We start from the raw sequence: 20,039 nt of genomic DNA, 5'->3' as shown, positions 1-20,039 counted from the left end.
AAGGATTATTTGCCTGACTTTAAATAGTTTCCTTATATACTTGCTTAGATCAACACATAGTTGAAGACTCTAAGGGGACCCTCAGCAAATACCTATAGGTCTGTCCTACCTTACTTTAGAAATCTGATTTGAGAATTCTGGCTGTCTTGTCCTTCCTGGACTCCTACCTCTGTCTCAAGTCAGCGTCCACCGGGATGCTTCTCCCTGGGCCATGAGCTGGAAACGCTCCCCTAGTGCTAAGCAGAGGCAATGAAAGGGCCTATTCAGTTGTTTCTCATGTCTCAAGAATCACTTTTATTCATTGTCTTACGTTTAATGTGTTAAAACACACTTTACCACATATTTTAGTCTTTAAATTTTTTTTTTTAAATTTCAGATGACTGGGTAAATATCATCCCATCTTAGACATATGTAGTGTTTTTCTTTTTAAGTTATTTTTGACTACTTTATCCAAGCCTAAATGTAATTCGTATCCATCCATAACACAGTTATACCATTTGGGGGATTACATTTAGTATTTATATTATGTACATGTTCCAGATAACTGAGACACATACTATGATTTCTTATGTGCCATCATTTTGTTTATATTTAATACCTGTCTTTGTTTTTACTTTTAAAAAAATTTTTTGTTCTGAGAGAGAGCGAGCGAGCACATGCACAAGAGTGCATGTATGCACAAGGGCAGGTCAGAGAGAGGAAGCATCATAAGACTCTCTGCGTGCTAGCACAGAGTCTGATGCGGCACTAGATCTCACAACCGTAAGATCATGCTGTTAGCGGAGACTAAGAGTAGGATGCTTACCCCACTGAGCTGCCCAGGAGCCTCTAACTTCCTCTTTTTATAGCCCTTATATAATGTAATTCCAAATTCCAATCTAACTAATATAATCTAATTAATATAACTCCAAACTCACTTCCAAATGGGTAAATTCTCTCACCATATTATAACATCTTAATATTTTGTCAATTTAATTTACTAGAAGAATTTTTCTGACATGCTCTTATCAGAACTGGCTTCTCTCTAAGTCCAACCATCACTTGGGCTTTCTATTAACTACCACGATGAAGACTGCCTCCTCTTTAATGCTGATTTTCAGTTTCAGGGATCTTAACTATCCCTCTGTTTTTTCCTTTGTCTTGAATTTGTATTCTCCAGAAAGGGATTATGAGAAGCATCTTTTTTTTTTTTTTTTTAAAGTGGGCTCCCTACCCAACATAGAGCTTGAACCCATGACCCCTGAGATCAAGTATTGCATGCTCTATTGACTGAACCAGTCAGGCACCTAAAGAAACATATCTTTTAAGGTCCTGATGTCTGAAAGTATTATTCTACTACCACTCTTAAGACTGTTAGTTGTATAGAATTCTAGGTTGAAAATAACCTTCAGAATTTTCAAGTCACTGATGCATGGTGTCTTGAATATTGGTACTGCTCCTCATCTCAGAATGAAAGTTGAAGAAAAGGAATTTTAACTTTCTTCTCTGCCTGACACATATCATGTACTCAATATATGTTTGTAGAACAAATCAATGTTGAAGAGTTATTCTGATTCTGAATTCTTTGTATTTCAGGATATTCTCTTTTATCCACAAGATGCTGTGAAGTTCATGAAAATGTTCCCAATGAATATCTATTCTAATCCACTGTTCTGGGTACTCAATGAATTCTTTCACTGTGAACACTTATGTTTTTTACTTCTGTAAAATGTTTTTGAATAAATTTATGGACAGTTAGTTTCCTACTTTCAGCTTTACCTGTTTCCAGAATCCCTATTACTTATGGTGATGAAACTCCTGAGCAAATCCTTAATTTTTATCTTTGTATTTCTATTTTCCTACCTTTCTCTTGTTATTTTCTAGAAGGTTTCATTAACTTAATTTTTAATAATGTGTATGTGTTTGTGTAGCATTTGCATATGATTTCTAAGAGTTTATATTTGTCCCATGAGGTTTATTCTTTTTATTTCTTTTTAACAACATCCTGCTTTTGTTTTATAGATGCTCTATCTTCTTAAATCTCTCCAAGGACTCAATAACAGGTTTTCACTGCCTAAGCCCCCTCATAATTTTCTTTTCCCCATATAATCTTTATGCTTTCCTAATTGCTTTTTTTATTTCTTATTCTAGACTCTATTTTCCATATTAATTTACTTCCTCAAATGTCTGATGACCTTGGCTGTCTTATCATTTTTAAAAGCATGGCAGTAAAAACCTGAATGGAAGCTACGTGCACCTGAGGGGGATATGCGTAGAATGCGTCTTTGCTACTGCAGGCTGGCCTGTCCTAGTGGGAGGCTTTATCATCCATAGCTTTCTGTCTTTTCTCTTGGGCTAGTCAGACCCATAGGGGAAGACTTATAATATGCCTGGAAGGTAATGGTTAAGTGACAGCTTTTCCCAACTACTAAAGAAGTACACTAACTAAATTTTTCAATAATGATAAAATGATTTCAAATCTGATCCCTGCAACAAGACAGACATGTTGTAAGATGCAACATAGTGACCTGGCAACATTTTATAGGACCCGATAAACATTATTTTAAAAAGGTGTGGGGGGGAGGACATATTGGTAAATTTCTGTTTTTAACCATTAGGTTCTGTTGAGCTAACTATAATCAGAGGGAAAAATATTAAGATTTTTGACCTTTCATTCTGCAAACGTTTCTTACTTTAAATGGTTAATTTTTTTTTTTTTTTTTTTTTTTGAGCAAGGAACTGTGCCAGGCAGTATGGCTCTTGTTCTTAGAAAATATAAATAAAAAATTTAAATTTAACACTTAAAAACGGGTGTTACAACAATGTGATAAACGACTAGTGAAAATTACAGCTTATATATGCTGACAGACTTCAGGATTTTCAGTCTTTGGTGGAATGAGTGAGAAAGGCTCCACCGTGAAGACAGGACAGAAGACGCTCCTGGCCTGGTGACTCAGAGAGGACTAGTCACCAGCGCTGGGGAAAGAGGCTCCTCAAGAACGAGAAGTGCACAAGTGAGAGACGCATTCCACGTTGGGCACTGAAGGGCGAAGGGACCTACCTTAACGAATGGTGGACACTGAACGGTGTGCTTGGAAACAGACCACAGACTGAGGAACGTGGATCTTACCCTGCACGCACCGGAGAAGAAGCTACTGGTGGTTCTGGAGTCGCAGCAGAAAGACATAATACAGTCCTGTAGGGGACTGGAGTGTTGAATGAAGAAAGCAAATACGGAATATTAATGAACAGAGTATATACCTGAAGTGGCTTATCTGATTTTCTAAAAGGGAAGAGAGTCTTTCTTTTATCTCCTCAAATCTCTCTTTTTCTTCCATTGAAACTGTTCCAATTCCATCAGGCCTGGAAAAAAAAAAAATCAAAATCAGTCATTTATATTGATGGAATGCTTATTCTCATATATTTTATATCTTTATATATTTTTTTGAGAGAGAGAAAGTGCAAGTGGGGGAGGGGCACAGTGAGAGGGAGAGAGACAATATGAAGCAGGCTCTGTGCCATCACGCAGAGCCCAGTGCAGGGCTCGATCTCATGAACCCTGAGATCATGACCTGAGGTGAAACCAAGAGTTGGACGCTTAATCACCTGAGCCAGCCAGTGCTCGTGTGTGTGTGTGTGTGTGTGTGTGTGTGTGTGGGTCGGTGGGTGGGTGGGTATAATCTTTATATTTCCCTGAAACAGCTAAGGACAATGCATACACATTACTTGCACCTATAGTGGGAATTTATTTAAAGGAGGTATTTGTAGCCATTTGCTTCATATTTTAACCTGGAATGAATACAGTGGAATTATTCTGTTTCAGACAGCCTTCAAGGTAAATGATTATAATAAATATTTTCCAGATCACAGAAAACAATGATTAGTCCTTGAGAATGACTGTGAAAAGGGTTTTATAGTGGCACCAAACATTTGGCAAATTGAATAAACATCCCCTGGATAGAAATATTATAAAAGCATACTGAATACAAACTAAAATAACTTAACTGCTTTTCTTCCAAATAAAAATTAGGCTAATGTGAAACTGGAGATTTAATTTGAATTGTTGAAAACACATAGAAATTTTGAATACATATAGTGGTTTATTGCACCATATTTTTGTTTACTTAAGTGTGTGGGCACACTTAAGTTTATTTAAAAATAAATATTTGAATAAAAACATATAGAGAAGTCAGACCATCTATGTTTCAAGACTTTTGTGCTTAGTCAAATATCCTTATGGAATCAGGGTAAGATCTTATTAAAATTTTTAGAAGTAATTATGATGAACAGACATCTTCTTTTACTAAGCTCAGAATTAAAAGTATAAAATATTTGTAATGAATAATAGATTTAGAATTTATACTCTATCAGTTTAAGTATCTGCTTGTGTAACAATCATCAAAAATTTTGAAAATATGAATTTTAACTTAACTAATACAAAGAGCAAGACATATAATCTCATATTCAAAAAGCATATATTTTAACAAAATTAATCTTTTGCATTTGATAATTAACACTAATCATTTCTTCCCCAAATGGCTTATTGTTCTAAAGATTATATTTTAGTTCCCAAAGACTTATCTGTTTATAACTTTAACTATTTTTAATGCTTATATATAAAATAGATAGAAATGATTATGAAAATAGTTCATATAACTTTCCCCAAAAGGTTTTTATTTGGTTCTCCCACTTTTGTTTTACATATATATAAACATGTATGTGTGTGTGTATCTTTGATACTTGCAACTACTCAATTAGGATAAAAGCAATTAATTTTAAAGTTATACCTGAAATTACAAAACAATGAAGAGTGAGTTAACCCCAAGGTTTTATAATTATTTGTTACATTATAATCACTTGTGATATAATGGATTTTTTTCCACATAGCACTTCAGAGTAAATACCCACTGAGCAAAAGATACACAAAAACCCAGACTATCACTTCAGAATAAGTACAATAATGATCACAAAGTTCAAGTGGAAAGCTCCATATAAATCATTAACTTGGAAATTTGAGCATTCAGCTGAAAACTATAGCTACTGTATGTTATTACACAGAGAGCACTAAAACTCATACCACCTTATGGGTGGGTATTTCGCTAGATATACCTTTGCAAACTTGATGAGAAAGGGCAAAGAACTTGTATTGTGATGACTGACATCGCTCTTTGGCTTTGTTCTCTGGCAGACACCACACGGTCAGATCAGAGTCGACTTTGCTTCAACTGTCAAACGAGACTATGATTCCCAGGGAGACTGCCATATTGAACTTCACTGGGCACCTCGCCTACCTGACACGATGGAGCCAGGGGTTTAGGTGATGAGGATCGAGAAAGGTTAAGTCAGGGGAACACCACTTGTGTCAACTTTCTCTAAGATAAAGACTGTTACACAGAGTGAAGGACCGCCATTTTAGTGAGCTTATTAATTAATCAGGCACACATATCTGACAAGTTAAACACAGTAGTATTTTGGACATGTCCTTATTTATACACCTTTAGGGCATAAGCAGACTATGTGCTGAATATTAGGTATACGGAGTGGGCATCTATACCTAAGTGACTGGGAACAAATAACTTAGCGGTGGTCATGCCTACAGATAAGAGCTTCTAAAATTATTCTTCCCAGTAAATGCAAATATCTCTAAGTCATCAGACCTTCCTTGTCATGGTCGTTATTATAACAAACACAGCAATTCTCAGGGACGCAATTCTTAACATGGTCCTCGTATTGTGCTAGCTGTTTTATATGCAGAACATAAGACATGCTCACAGCAGCCCATTTGGCAGCCTCCAGTCTTGTAGTGTGTGCTGGCCTCCAAGACTGGAGGCTGCCGAGGCTCAGGGGGGTGAGGTACTTTCTCAAGGTCATACAGCTTATAAGTGCAGAGGCCTGGACTCAAACCTAAGTTTCTTGCATTCCAAATCCAGGGCTTTTAGTGCCCACATCTTATTCTTTTCCCCCGATGTTTTGACAGAAAATAATAAAGAGGAAAAAAAGAGCTGTGTTAAAAAAGGGAAACTATATCTGAGAAGCAATGTGGAATATTTCAAAAATACTTACATCAGACATTTTCTCTGTTACTTACATAAGGCAGCAAGCTTAAAAGTTAATAAAATTTAAAATACCTACAGGGCACCTGGGTGGCTGAGTTAAGAATCTGATTCTTGATTTCGGCTCATGTCATGATCTCACAGTTGGTCAGTTCATGAAATCGAGCCCCAGCGGAGCTCCATGCACTTGGGATTCTCTCTCTCTCTCCCTCCGTCCCTCCACTGTTCGTGTGCGCTCTCTCTCAAAATAAACTTAAAAAAATACCTGCCACTGAATCAGTAATTCTATTAAAAAGTCAACAAAGTCAGTTCTAAAATTTGTACTTGCAGAAAGCAGCTTTAAGAGAAACTTAAAACCAGTTATATTTTATGAACATTCATCTAGTAGACCGAAGGTAATAGAAATTTAAAATAACAGCTTTATGAACTTAGCTTGTAAATTAGTTTCTGTCACTTATACCTTCAAAACATATCCGGGTATGACTGCAGTCTCCTTGGTCTCCCACTTCTGGTCTTTTCTATGTCAGAGCCCTGGCACCACTATGAGCCTTTTCCAAGTATGAGTCATACCTTGTCATGCTAACAACTCATTGCAGAAGCCAAAACCCTTATAATGCTCTGCAAGATCTTCTCTATCCCCAACAGCAGGTCCCCCACCCCAAAGATGGCCTCCTAGCTACCTCTCAAACACAGAACACACGCTCTGCCTCAGGGCCTTTGCATATGCTGCTCTCACTGCTGCATATGGTCACTGGAGGTCTTTTCTAGTCTTGCAAGGCTTGTGCACTCCCTTCTCATCTCAACCAACAGAACTCAGAATCAGTGAGGGTATCTCGAACCACCTGAGATAACGTTGTAATCTCCCCTCCCCACAGGTCTCCTATAATATGCGTTATTGCTGCTCACTGTGTATACCGCCATCACCCCCACATCATACATTTATTTTGTTATCTGCCCCCATTGTGCTGCAACTCTGGTACCTACAACGTGAGCTGGGAGATTGATGTTCAATACAGAAGTGCTAAAGACGTGAATAAGTGATACAGAGAATATAAAAATACCAGCTATAGATTATAAAAATTCATGAGTTAGTAATATCAAAAATATTATTGTGTATTAGCATTAGATTATTTGGAATGTTTGAAATCCTACAACGGTAGGTAAAACAGGGCATTTTTTGATGAACAAACAGAACAGGAATTAACTCTAAATACTCTGGGTAAGAAAGAGCTGTAGAAAAAGTTAGTTGAATTTACACTTAGCAGAACATTTTTAGTATTTACCTGTCATTTTAATTATTAGTGAAATCATTTGCTTTAAATTTCAAGAACAGAATTCCCTCCCCCCGCCACTCCGAGATAATAAAAGTAAAATAAATAATGCCTCTTTGACATGGATTTAAAAAAGCATGTTAAAATATGGTTACTGAAAATTCTAAAACAAAAGGCCGATTTTCTGATTCAAATGTTAAATGGAGCTTAGTTCTATGAGTGATAACTAAATATTAAAGCTGTTCCAATGACACAAAAAACATCCTCATGTGTCAAGATTTAAATTTTTCCTTTTTTTCCTGGGGCCTGCAGTTAGTGAAGTCACATGCTTTGAAGAACACTGCTCCATGCAACTTTGAGATACAAATTATAAAATACAGTTTAAAAGTAGATGCACTTCCTTTAATTACAGACCTAAGCAAGTTACAACATAGTTTCCTTCTGGCGTTATGTAATAAGCAAATGAACAGCAAACGCAGTTGGGTGTATGTTAATTATACTTGATAGATTGTTTAAAATAAAGAGTCCACACAACGGGAGCTTCTGTCTCTGATGCTAAAGAGCCTCACCTTACATCCTCCTCAGGTCGTGTTCTGCTCTCAGAGAAAGGATCACACGCAGGCACATTCACAGGTATATCCACACACTCCACCTTTTTCAAAAGGCAGATTTATCCAAAAATAGTTCCTATATATATTAAGGCCTTATACACATGAATTTTATTAAATTCATACATGAACAAAGAGATCTTACAATAGATTTTATAACTTCTGCTATTCATCCACCTAGAAGCTTAGGCATTTTAAAACAAATAGAATCTGTTATGTATACTGGACATCCTGTCGTTACTATTAACACTTTCAGTGACAAATACAAAATAAGCTCTAAATTGAGGATTGTTAAAAAAATGTTTATTTATATTTTAGAGAGAGAGGGAGAGATGGAGACAGTGCATGTGTGGGGGAGGGGCAGAGAGAGGAGGAGACAGAACCTGAAGCAGGCTCCAGGCTCTGAGCTGTCAGCACAGCGCCCTACGCAGGGTTCCAACTCACAAACTGTGACATCATGACCTGAACTAACTGACTGAGCCACCTCAGGTGCCCCTGAGAAGGATGCTTTTCAAAGACAACTTAAAAACGAGAGAAACAGTATTATAATCCACATTCCATTATCTCTGACGGCTTTTGGGGTAGTTCAGATATGAAATTAGTTTCTATGAAGGTAAGAATTATTACATATTTCAAGGAAGAGCTAAAGGGAAAGAGTGTGAAAAACGGGTTGCAGAGTCAGGCATTAGGGCCGAAGAGCAAATATTGATGAGGGAATCTGCTAAAATATTTAAATACGGTCTAACCTCATAGCTTCACTTTCCTTGAACAGTTTAGAGTTCACACATTTTATGGTCCTTTTTTCCCGTATGATACAGACTTTCAGAGGCCCATAAAGATCAACAGAAACTAATTGTAGTATCCATTTCATCTGATTTCTAACAGGTTTTAAAAAACGATGGTCCTGAGACCCAAGGATTTTTTGAACAATACAATTTATGAGATCTTGCTGGAGGCCATGTTTGCAAAGTCTGATAGTAAAAAAGTCTGTTTAACTTTCACATCACTTTTCAAAATTCTTCTATCATGGGAGCTCTCCACAATTCCTACTTCAAAAGATTCCTTTAGTGCTGATGAGTATTATTTAACGAAAATTGTAGCATATTCGTTCTATGGTTATTTTCTCAATCATTTTATCAGCTGGAGAGACTCTAGATGCTTGAGGGATAAAAGTGTCCTTGGTTTCAGAATCTCTAGAAGTCTGCATGTTGCTTGCAAGAAAGTGCTCCGGAAGCTTGTGGGTTGAAGAAAGATACAAGGAATCACCACTGTACAGGAAAGTCTGGTAAAATGATGAGAGAGATTTCCTGCACCAACAAACCACCCCTCCCCCACCCCCACCAACAAGTTCATCAAGTAAGTTTGCCCTGGCAGCTTGGGGGCTTTGCAGCAACAGAGATTTTGTAAGCAGTGACAGGGCAGATAACAAAGATGCTTCTGAGTTTCTCAGAGGCTTCTTTTCATCACGTGCTGACTCCTAGCTTCGCCTGGACAAAGTGAGAAGGGGAGAGACATTTTGGAATTGTCAATTGGGCCGGCAGCACGACTGGCCAAAGTCACTTTGCACTTCATGCAGCTCCCACCACTATCCATTTGTGAACAGAATAAGGAGGAGAGACACACACAGCACAAGAATAAGAAATGATGGAAATAGAGGGAGAAAACAGTAATCTCCCAATTTTGTTCCCTAACCTAGAGCACTTCTTATTGTTCCATACAAAATGAGATCTCATTTGGATGAACATACCTGGGTCACGGAAATCAATGTCATTTCCCCTGATATTTTAAATATCCAGAAGAAATTAATTCACCCCTGTGTTCATTGAAGTAGAAGCAGAACTATCTATGAGTTGCAAAAAATATTTTGCAAATTACATTTAAAAAATCTATTATCTTTCTAAATACTCCTCCCTCCCAATCCATTCCTGATTTGAATTTCCTACTGCAGTCTGTTTTCTTTGGCGGTTATTAAAAAAAAAAAACTTATTGAAAAAAAAGAGCAGTTCTCCGACTCTATGAAGATACGTGATCTTGTGACTCAGTTTTTGTGTTTAGTGATAAACAGGTCATGGGCCCTCATCAAGGTGCTTGATAACTGGGTTCTCCTGAAACCACACTAGAATGGTTATTGCCTAGAACTCTAGAATTTAATAGAAATAAAATATCAAAGTGATTTTTAAATAAAAATAAAGAGATTGTTAGTGTTCTTTGATAGGTCATATTTGCCCCACACCCAATATTATTAAAAGTAACAATATTTTAATTAAAGGTCTATAGGTACATAATTTAGGAGAAGAATTCAGAAAACCACAAAGAAAAAACTAAAATTTCTTTAAATGTCCCAATCATTTTGTAAATATAATTCCAGTTTTTGTTCTATAAATCTATAGAGTTATAATTTGAATTTATTCATAATGAACTATAAACATCTCACATCATTTAAGTATCCTAATTTATGCTCAAGAACATTGTTTTGAGTTTTATTTATTTATTTTGGGAGAGAAAGAGACAGCATGAGTGGGGAAGGGGCAGAGAGAGAAAGAGAGGGAGAACCCCAAGGCGTCTCCTCACTGCCTGCACAGAGCAGGGTGCAGGGCTTGAACTCACGAAACCGCAAGATCATGACCCGATCCAAAATCAAGAAGAGTCGGAGGCTTAACCAACTGAGCCAACTGGGCGCTGCCCCCCCCCCCCCACTTTGCTTTGTAATGAAAGTGAGATATTTCATGTTATGGATGTGCCATAACTTACCCAATATTCTATTAGAATTTAGACTTTTCCTCTATTTTTTCCTACCATGTATACTACTGTATATAGAGTACAATTTTTCTTAAGTTTTTTTTTTGAGAGCAAGAGAAAAAGAGCATGTGTGCACATGCAGGAGAGGGACAGAAAGAGAATCCCAAGCAGACTCCATATACTGTCAGTGTGGAGCCTGAGGCAGGGTTTGAACCCATGTACTGTGAGATCATGACCTGAGCCTACGTCAAGACTCAAATGCTTAACAAACTGAGCCACTCAGGTGCCCCATAGTTATATTCTTATATATACATAATCCTACACTATAATACTTTTAATTCATCGCTTATTGTTTCTTTAGGTTAAATTATTCAAAGTGCATTGTTGGATAAGTGGCATTATGGATTTAACTGTGTCCACTATGAATAAAACTTTGTATGCTGTATCCTAGACCCCAGTGTTACTATATTTGGAGTAACCACCACCACTGTTAGGTGGTAATTAGGTTAAAAGAGATCAGCCATAGGGGTGGGACACTAAACTGACAGGACGGGTGGTCTCTAAGAAGAGGAAGAGTGGGATTTCTCTCTCACTGTTACAGGAGGACCAGGGGGGGGGGGGGGGGGGGAGTCATCTGCAAGCCAGGAAGAGTCTTCCCCAGAACCTGACCATGCTGGGTACCTTGATCTCAGACTTCCAGTCTCCAAAACTGTGAGAAAATAAATTCCTAAGGTTTAAGCCACCCAAATGATGGATTTTTTTTTTTATGGCAGCCCAAGCTAAGACAGTGTAATGATATTTTCAGAAATCGATCCATACTACTAAATTTCTTTTTAAGAAAGCACTTACCAGTTTGCACTGTGACCCATGTCCATGAAATGATTCATTTCCCTGCAACCTCATCAACTGTGGTCTTTATGATTTTTTATAATGGTTTTCACTTTTTTACAGAGTATTTCATTGTTCTATTAATTTATGTGTGGTAAAATGATCCAATCTTTATGGCTTACACAGAGTCCAAAGGTCATAAAAATCATTGCAGTTGGTTCATTAAGAGCAATATTTAACTGTGAACTCTACTTACCAGGTGCCCCAATGTTTCACCTGTAAAATTTGTAAACAGATGGCCCCGTATCATTCATTTCCTTACTTGACAAATATGCATGGGCGACCTGCCTCGGTGCTGGGAAAATACAACCACCACAGAATCGTCTCCTGCCCCAACAGAGTTTATAATAGGGAAAGGCATTAAAGGAGAAACCAGACCATGATATATAGTTACACTGAAGAAGGGGGAAGGTACAGAGCTCTGAGGCAGCATGGATTTCCAGAGAAGGACTCACAATGTAACAGGCGAGCAGCAGACCATCAGGCGGAACGGGAAGCAGAGGCTGTGGAGAGGGTCCCGGCAGGTTCTCCGTACTCAAGATGCTCCAATATATATATATATATATTTTTTTTTTTTTTTTACAAAACACGGATTTTATTATATGACTCTTCTGCTTCTAGTATAGTGATTGACTTGATACTCCAAAAACCCCTTTTCACTACAAAACACCTAAACACTGCAGAAGTTGTAACAAGCACCCAGAAGTTAAATGTTGCGCTGTACTTATAAGAAAGTTAAAAAAAAATTCTCCCCAAAGCCAGGAAAATGAAAATGAACCAGAAACTGAACCCCAAGTAGGGGTGAATGTGAACAACAGGGCAGCCTTGGGGGGAAAGGCTGACACCAAAGAGGCTTCCCAGCTATGTTCAAGAGAGCGCACCACTGAGCCAGCAACCCCGTGGGTCACTGAACCGGAGGCTCCTACAAAAACTGGGCCCATGAATAAGCTGTACCATCAGTTAAACAATGGGTCAGAAAGAATCAATATTCTTGCAAGGGGGAGCCAACACGGAAATCTGTCTGTTTCTACAACATCTAAAGAGTGTAGGGAAGAGTCCTTCCTGAGAACATGAACCATATGCCGGACCTCATTAAGCTGCACACGACCTGTGTGATCAAGAAGTCCCCACGACGCGAAACAAAACACCTCTATCACCAAGGAAAAGCCAGAGCACATGCGCTTTGCTTTAACAAAGGGTCCTCTCAACCCAGGCCTGCTGGAGTTCTCACAGATTAATTTCAAACACACATGCTTACTAAAAAAATGCTGAGTAAGAAAAGTGAGAGCATGGCAAAAATGTCAGTGGAAACAAAATAGAAACCCCTAGAAAATTTAGTTGCTGATACTGATCAGAATGTAAAATAATTACAAGGTCTAAGGGGAAACAGAGGGAGGGATAAAAACCAAGAATCAAATCAGAGAGGTTCAAAAATGATAAAACGGGGGTGCAAGAGTGGGTAGGCGGCTGACTGTGTGACTCTCAATTTCAGCTCAGGTCTTGATCTCACGGTAGTGCAACCCAGCCCCGCGCTGCCAGAGTGGAGCCTGCTGAAGGTTCTCTCTCCTGCTCTATCTGCTCCTCCCCAGCCTGTGCATGTGTGTGTGCTCGCTCTCTCTCTCTCTCTCTCAAAAAAAAAGTTAAATGGATTTTAAAAAGAACCAAATAGAAACTTCCAGAACTAAAAAAAATTTAATAATTGAAATTAACAATTCAGTGAGTGGGTTAAAAAGTCGATGTCCTCCCTAAAGAGAAAATGAGGTGGAGTAAGGGTTGGCAAAGTATAGTCCACCACTTGTTTTTTAATGAGAGAGAGAGAGAGAGAGAGAGAGAGAGAGAGAGAGAGAGAGAGAGAGAAAGAAAACAGGGGAGGAGCAGAGAGAGAGGGAGACACAGAATCCAAAGCAGGCTCCAGGCACTGAGCTGTCAGCACAGAGCCCAATGTGAGATGACCTGAGCTGAAGTCGGACGCCACTGAGCGAGCCAGGCACTCCAATCCACCACTTGTTTTAATGACTAAAATTAGAGCACAAACAACACTCATTCATTTACATATTACTCTTGGCGGGTTTTGCACTGAAACATACAGTTGAACAATTATGGCAGAGATCATATGGCCCACAATCTCCAAAATATTTATTATGTTTATTATCTGGCCCTTTATAGAAAAACTGCCAAGTTCTGAATTAGAAACTCAGAATAGAACTGAAAATATTACCCAGAATGTAGCTGGAGAAAGAAGTAGAATATGTATTATAGACATTAAGACATACAGAAGATAAGTGCCTCATATATGGATATCTAGAATTTTAGAAAAGAGATTATAGGAGAAGCAATATTTAAAGAGATAAGAATATTCCAGAAGGACGGCAAACATGGATCTTCACATCCAAATCAAAGCAAATTCAAATAAATCTGCATTTACTCAGTATTAGGATACATGGATCAGACATCCACAGAAACCCCCAGCAGTATACATGAAAAGAAACCCACATTCTTTTCAGATATGTTATACAGTAGATATGTTACACTGAACCAACAAAAACTAATCTATAAAGTCTCTAGAGAAGAGAAACAAATCCCCCTCAAAAGAATGGCAATTAGATTGCTAACAGCTTTCTTATTGGTAACAAAGGAAGCTAGAAGAGAATGGAGTATTATCTTCAAAGTTCTGAGAGAATGTAATGGTGGATCCAGAACTATATACCTAGCAAAATTTTCTTTAAAAAACATAGAAGAAACACAGTTCCAAATAAAAATTTGCTATCTTATAAGTGCTCTGTTACAGGAAATGCCAAAAGATGTACTTCAGGAGAAGAGGAAAACCTCTAAATCTAAGCAAGTACTGAGTGTAAAATAGAAAACAAGTAAACAAGGATACAACTAAAACACCAGACAGGAAAAGCATGTGAGGTGTGTGGTTGGAGTAAAATGTTCTAAGGTCTTTATACTCTTTAGAAGGAGAAGAAATGTGTTGATTAGCATTAAACTTTAAAATTTCAGCTACATACTTGGTAAAATCTCACATGCTGGAAAATGTAAACTATTGAGGGGGAAAAAAACTAGAAGAAAAGAACCTGGATGAAACAAGAGGGCAAGAAAGAAACAAAAAGCTTATGAACATAGCTGAAAAAAGAAAAGCCAAAATAAAATGGTAGAAATAGATACATTAATATCAATACACATCCTTGTAAATGGACCAAAGTACAGAAATTGTCCTATTGGAGAATTAAACCAGAATCTAGTTTGCTATTTGTAAAATACACAAAAACACAAAAATACAGAAAGGTTAAAAGTATGAATAAATGTATCAGACAAATACCTAAAGAAGGCTACATTAATAACCATCTAAAGAAACTTGAATGCAAGATACTTTAGTTGTAAAAAGGGGCATTATTAAATAATGATAATAATTTCCATTCACCAGCAAGATTTCACAATCTTAAACTTGAATGTACCTAATAAACAGCCTCAAAATACACAAAGCAAAAACTGGCATTAAGTAGAAGAAGGAAACCACTGGGGCAGCTGCAGCTTTCCACTTTCCAGACAGGAAAAATGCAAGATGAGCTCAGAGCATGGCTTACTACCAGAAAGTAACAAAGTACTTAAAAAAGAAAAAGGGACAGGCATATCACAGGGAGTCAGTCTGAAAGAGCTCTCGAAGGCTCAAGCTGGAACTGTTTGAGCAACAAAATAAAGCAGTATCAGATTATAACCCAAAGTATAAAGTAACTACACGTGAATCCAGATTAATATAGATAAATGGGTGACTAAGTAAATAGAGAACAGGCCAATTTCTTTGCAGAGAATTCCAAATAATATAGCTGGCTGGTCCTCCCTCCACGAAAGCGGCACTCTCCCATTGAGTGTTGCTAGACTTGGTGACTTGCTTTCAAAAACCAGTGTCTAGAGAAAGCAAAATAAGTTCTTAACAGTGGAGAAATTGGCATATACCACCTTTCCCAAGGGATCCCAGTGAACATGGCCCGTGATACACTGGGGGTATCATGGACTGCCTGGGAGGAGAGAGGATTTCATCTCTTTAAAAATCTGTAACTTTAGTCTCATCATGAAAAGTTCCTACAAACCCCAACTGAAAGGTATCTGACAAAACAGGTGACCAGAACTCCCCCAAATAGTCAAGATTGTCAAAGACCAGAGAAGATGGAACAACTCCACAGATCAGAGTGGACGTGACAACTAAATGCAACAGTGGATGGCATCCGGAGTTGGACCTTGGAACAGGAGAAAAAAAAAAAGAAAAGGAAATTAAAAAACGGACTCGTGAAATCCAGTGAAGAACTGCTGGTTGGCTAACAGCAACATGTCGGTGTCAGTTTCTTAGTTTTGACAAATAGGACAGTAACAGGGAAACAAATATAGACATTCCCTGCAACATCCTTGCAATTTTTCCTGTATATCTAAAATTATTTTTCTAAAAAGTTTATTTTTTAAAAAAATTAATGAAAAGGGAAAAGAGTAGTATATTTCAACGAAGTCAAAATCTACCTCTTTGAGAAGACTAATCAAATTTACAAAAGTTCTGGCAAGATGGACTAAGGGGGGGAAGAGAAGGTAAAAATAGTACTAGAATGTACAAAAAGTAGGCAGGGCAGAAAGTACAGAGAATGATTTGAACTTAATATCAATGCATTTGAAAACTTAGATAAAATGTGCTATTTCCTAGAACACCATAACCCGAAAAAACTCACTCAAAAGACAGATGGAAAGGCTGGATAGTTAACTACAAAATTAACTAACATGATTGATAAAAATCTTTCCACCAAGAAGTCTCAAAGCCCAGATGGTTTTAAAGAGGAGTTATTTCGGTGCCTGGGTGGCTCAGTTGGTTGAGTGTCCGGCTTCGGCTCAGGTCATGATCTCACGGTTTGTAGGTTCAAGCCCTGCGTCGGGCTCTGTGCTGACAGCTAACTCAGAGCCTGGAGCCTGCTTCAGATTCTGTGTCTCCCTCTCTCAGACCCTCCTCTGCTCGCACTGTCTCTCTTTGTCTCTCAAAAATAAATAAAAAACATTAAAAAAAAAAGAGGAGTTGTTGATAAGTTTTGAAAAGTAAGTCATTTGACATCTATACAGAACAAGCTAGGAATTTCCCATACTCATTATATATGGCTATCTACGATAATGTGGATACTACATCCCAATAAAAGCAGTATGAGAGAGGGAAAAAATACACCAATTTTGTGCATCAACATGGATCTAAAAACTCTGAACTGGAAAGAGTACTAGTGAATGGTACAGATGTGCAGATAGCTTGTTTTTACATAATAGCATTTACATATTATGTTCTTAAAAAACCTTTAGTATATTAGAAAGCTACATGGAAATTCAACTCAAGACCTCAAACTTTTCTACACCTAATCCTAGATGCTAAGAAGGCTCCAAAGGCCCCATGTTTAAAGAAAGCTGGTGTAGCTCCTGCCTCTTTGGTTAACATGACTTACATTCTAACACATATCAAAAAAAAAAAAAAACAAAAAACCCTTTGCCTGGTCTTCTCCTTCATGATTTAGCTTCAGTGGGCTCTTTCATGCATGATTTCAGAAAAATCTAGGAGCTGTGAGCTGCGAATGAATGGTGTGGAAGAAAAAAACGAAACGGAGTAGGCGATCTTCATAACTATTCCTCAGGTTGCAGTCTGGCCACTTACTTACCCTTGAAGACTGGGTTCCTGACTCCTGCTTTTGGCTAGGTCTTTGCCACTGTCCCATTAGACCCACAGTGTTTTCCAGAAACATGAGGTAGGCGGCATTGATATAATTATTCATGATGAACACTTAGGACACTGAGGCTTAGACAGAACCAAGCACTCAAAAGGAAAGAGCTCATAAGTAGGGGATCCGGGATGGGAAGACAGGTGTTCTGACTCCTGCCTCAGTGCTATTTCAACATACTACGTCTTTCTGTTTACTGCTTTTGGTTTGGGTCTGTCTTGTTTTTAAAGGCATAATTACCTTGCTCTAATGTTGAACTCAAGGCTGGCTGGGGATAGTTGTTATTGCGGGGCAAGCTTGACTGACACAGATCTGAGGTCATTCCGAAGTTTCTGATAGAATCAACAAAGAACCCTCGGAGTAAATTTAGAAGGCACTCATGAATCACTATACTATCCCTTCCACTTTTGTGCATGTGGGATGAAATCTGTCCGAATGGCCACACTACGTGAAGATGAACCTTGCTTCTCGCATCTGATCTGGTTGCCCACCTGTCCCAGAAGTGAGTCTCCAGATTCACAACTGATGCGACACTTACACTTACTTTCTCTATCTAAGTCACATATCAAAGACTAGAAACTCTGGTAAGGAAAAGAAAAGAGGTAAGGAAAATTTTTGGTGAGCCCATTTGATACGATCGTCTCTGATTTTACTCAAACATGCACCCCCGTCTCTAAAATTAGAGACAGGAAGTTAAGGCACAATTTTCTGAAGTGATGCATCAGAGGAAATGTTACCTGTGAAAACAGAGACATCGTCATATAACAATGTGACTGATGCCGGGAAGGCTGCCTACTACTTTGTGACGTCATCTGGAGTCCACAGAAAATCGAGATTATTTTAAATAAAAACTCTGGTCCTGTTACAATCCCATCCCTATACGTGAAAGATACTGTATCTAGGCCGGCCTTTGTCAGCCGGCAGCAGCTCTGAGGCGGCTCCACTAAACGGTGGAGGAGCCAGTGAATACATTGTATCCATAGCTTACATTAAGCTGACACATAAAAGCCATTCTGTGTTGCTGCTTTAGTTTCTCCACCCTCAGCGTGACTAGCAAAACCAGGACGTATAACCACACATATCAACCTAGAACTTTGCCCCATCACGCATTGTCTCTGAAAGTCTCTTTTCTCCTTCCTGTCAGTCCTTAGCGCACGATCGCTGAGTGAGTGGCTGTGTTATTCACGGATGTGTGCGGCTATCATCCTGTAGGAATGTGTCTGTTTCTGTCCTTGACTCACTTTTTTCTTTCTTCCTTTCTTTTTCTCTTTCTTCCTCTGTCTTAGTACCAGCCAGACCTTTTCTGTTTAACTCTATTATTTGATTCCTGAAACACTCCGAGTGCTATTCAGAGAAGATGGGTCGGCACAGAGCACCTCGAGAGCTCGATGCTGTGTGATAGGATGTGCTCCCGGGGAAATTTCAGACCCAGACAGCACTGCTGTCCTTCACTTCAGTCAGTGACAAAAGGCAATCTTTTTTCCTTTTGAATTTTTGACAGACGTAGCTCAGGTAATGAGCAAAACGAGCGCTGAATGCGTCTTGACAGATAAAAACGATCATAAAGAGAGACCATGGCAAACACTGTAGAAAAGTCGGACTTGACATTGACAGTATTTTTAACAAAAGTCTGTATAAATATCAGATACTGCAGACTCGGATAAGAGAAGCGTATTTTCATGAGGCAAGGGTGCTAAAACCCTAATATTCTATTCACAAAGAAATGAAGAGTATAATTACATATGCACTGAAATATTTCCATAACTACCTATTTTTCTCATTTTTCCTCCTCTTACAGTTTATGTCCCTGTGGCTGGGTGGCAAAGCTAAAAGCATTATTAGAATAACAACTAATAAATACTGATAATTATCGTATTAGCATTTCCCCTTTTACACATGAGAATGTCAGAGTTTCAGAAAGGTTACGTGATTTGCCCAACATGGGTCAGTTGGCAGATTTTGGAGTCAGATTCAAGGAGTGATCTTTGGCCTCTTGCTATTCTTTCATTGTGACAGCATGACATTTCTGAATGACATCTGTTAGACTACATGTTACAGGAAACATCATATCCTTCAGCTTATCTTGAATAACTTCTACCTTAAACTGAGGTTTGAATTTCCCTAAAACTGCATCTCTCCCTTTCTCTGTGAAGCTGCACATGACCTAAATGTTGAATCCCAGACGGACTCATATTTGTTCTATACCATGCGGAGATACCTGAAAATGTACACATTTTAACTTAGAAAACTGATGTCTGTTAAGCATTAAGACATGCCCAGACATATAAACACACCTTAAACTATACTTTATGGTGTACCATTATAAAGAAAACAATAGTTTTACAGAATAAAAGTAACTATGGCAACCTATAGATTCAAATCAGGCTGCCTTGGAGGCAGCAGTTCCCAGTTGCCTCAGTAACTTTCCATTAAAATGTGTCTCAAACACACATGTTTTGAGGAAGCATTAGCTGAATTTCCTACTTAACATTCTCAATTTAATTATCCCTTTCGGTGTTAATGATGACAATAATCTGATCACACAAAAGTCTTTGGGAAGGTCTATTTCAGTACAATCTTTGCAGCCTCTTGCATTCTGATATCCATTGGTCAGGAGGAGGGAAGAGAGAGCCAGGAGCTAAGAAACAGTTTTAGTAAAAAAAAGCTGCTCATGTTGGCTGTGGATTAGTGACTCTGACTATCCCGTTGTCACTTCCCGTTTCCCCTCCCACTCCCCAACACCAAAGTTTATGGAGTAAATTTAGG

General features: G+C 38.3%; 1 protein-coding gene across 16 annotated transcripts in view; it reads right to left on the bottom strand.

Annotated features, from left to right (window-relative positions):
• Window positions 1–20,039, bottom strand: part of CADPS2 (calcium dependent secretion activator 2) — a 522,703-nt gene that overhangs the window by 125,861 nt on the left and 376,803 nt on the right. For all 16 annotated transcript variants that reach the window (XM_029924158.1, XM_029924180.1, XM_029924174.1 and 13 more), the window contains one exon: window positions 3,241–3,342. In XM_029924158.1, coding sequence (XP_029780018.1) covers window positions 3,241–3,342 — 102 coding nt within the window. The remainder of the gene's footprint in view (window positions 1–3,240; window positions 3,343–20,039) is intronic.

This window comes from Suricata suricatta, chromosome 2, assembly GCF_006229205.1.
Source record: "Suricata suricatta isolate VVHF042 chromosome 2, meerkat_22Aug2017_6uvM2_HiC, whole genome shotgun sequence".
Classification (NCBI taxonomy): Eukaryota; Metazoa; Chordata; class Mammalia; order Carnivora; family Herpestidae; genus Suricata; species Suricata suricatta.
Note: the sequence above shows the minus strand (reverse complement) of the source record. Positions and strands in the feature narration are given on the sequence as shown.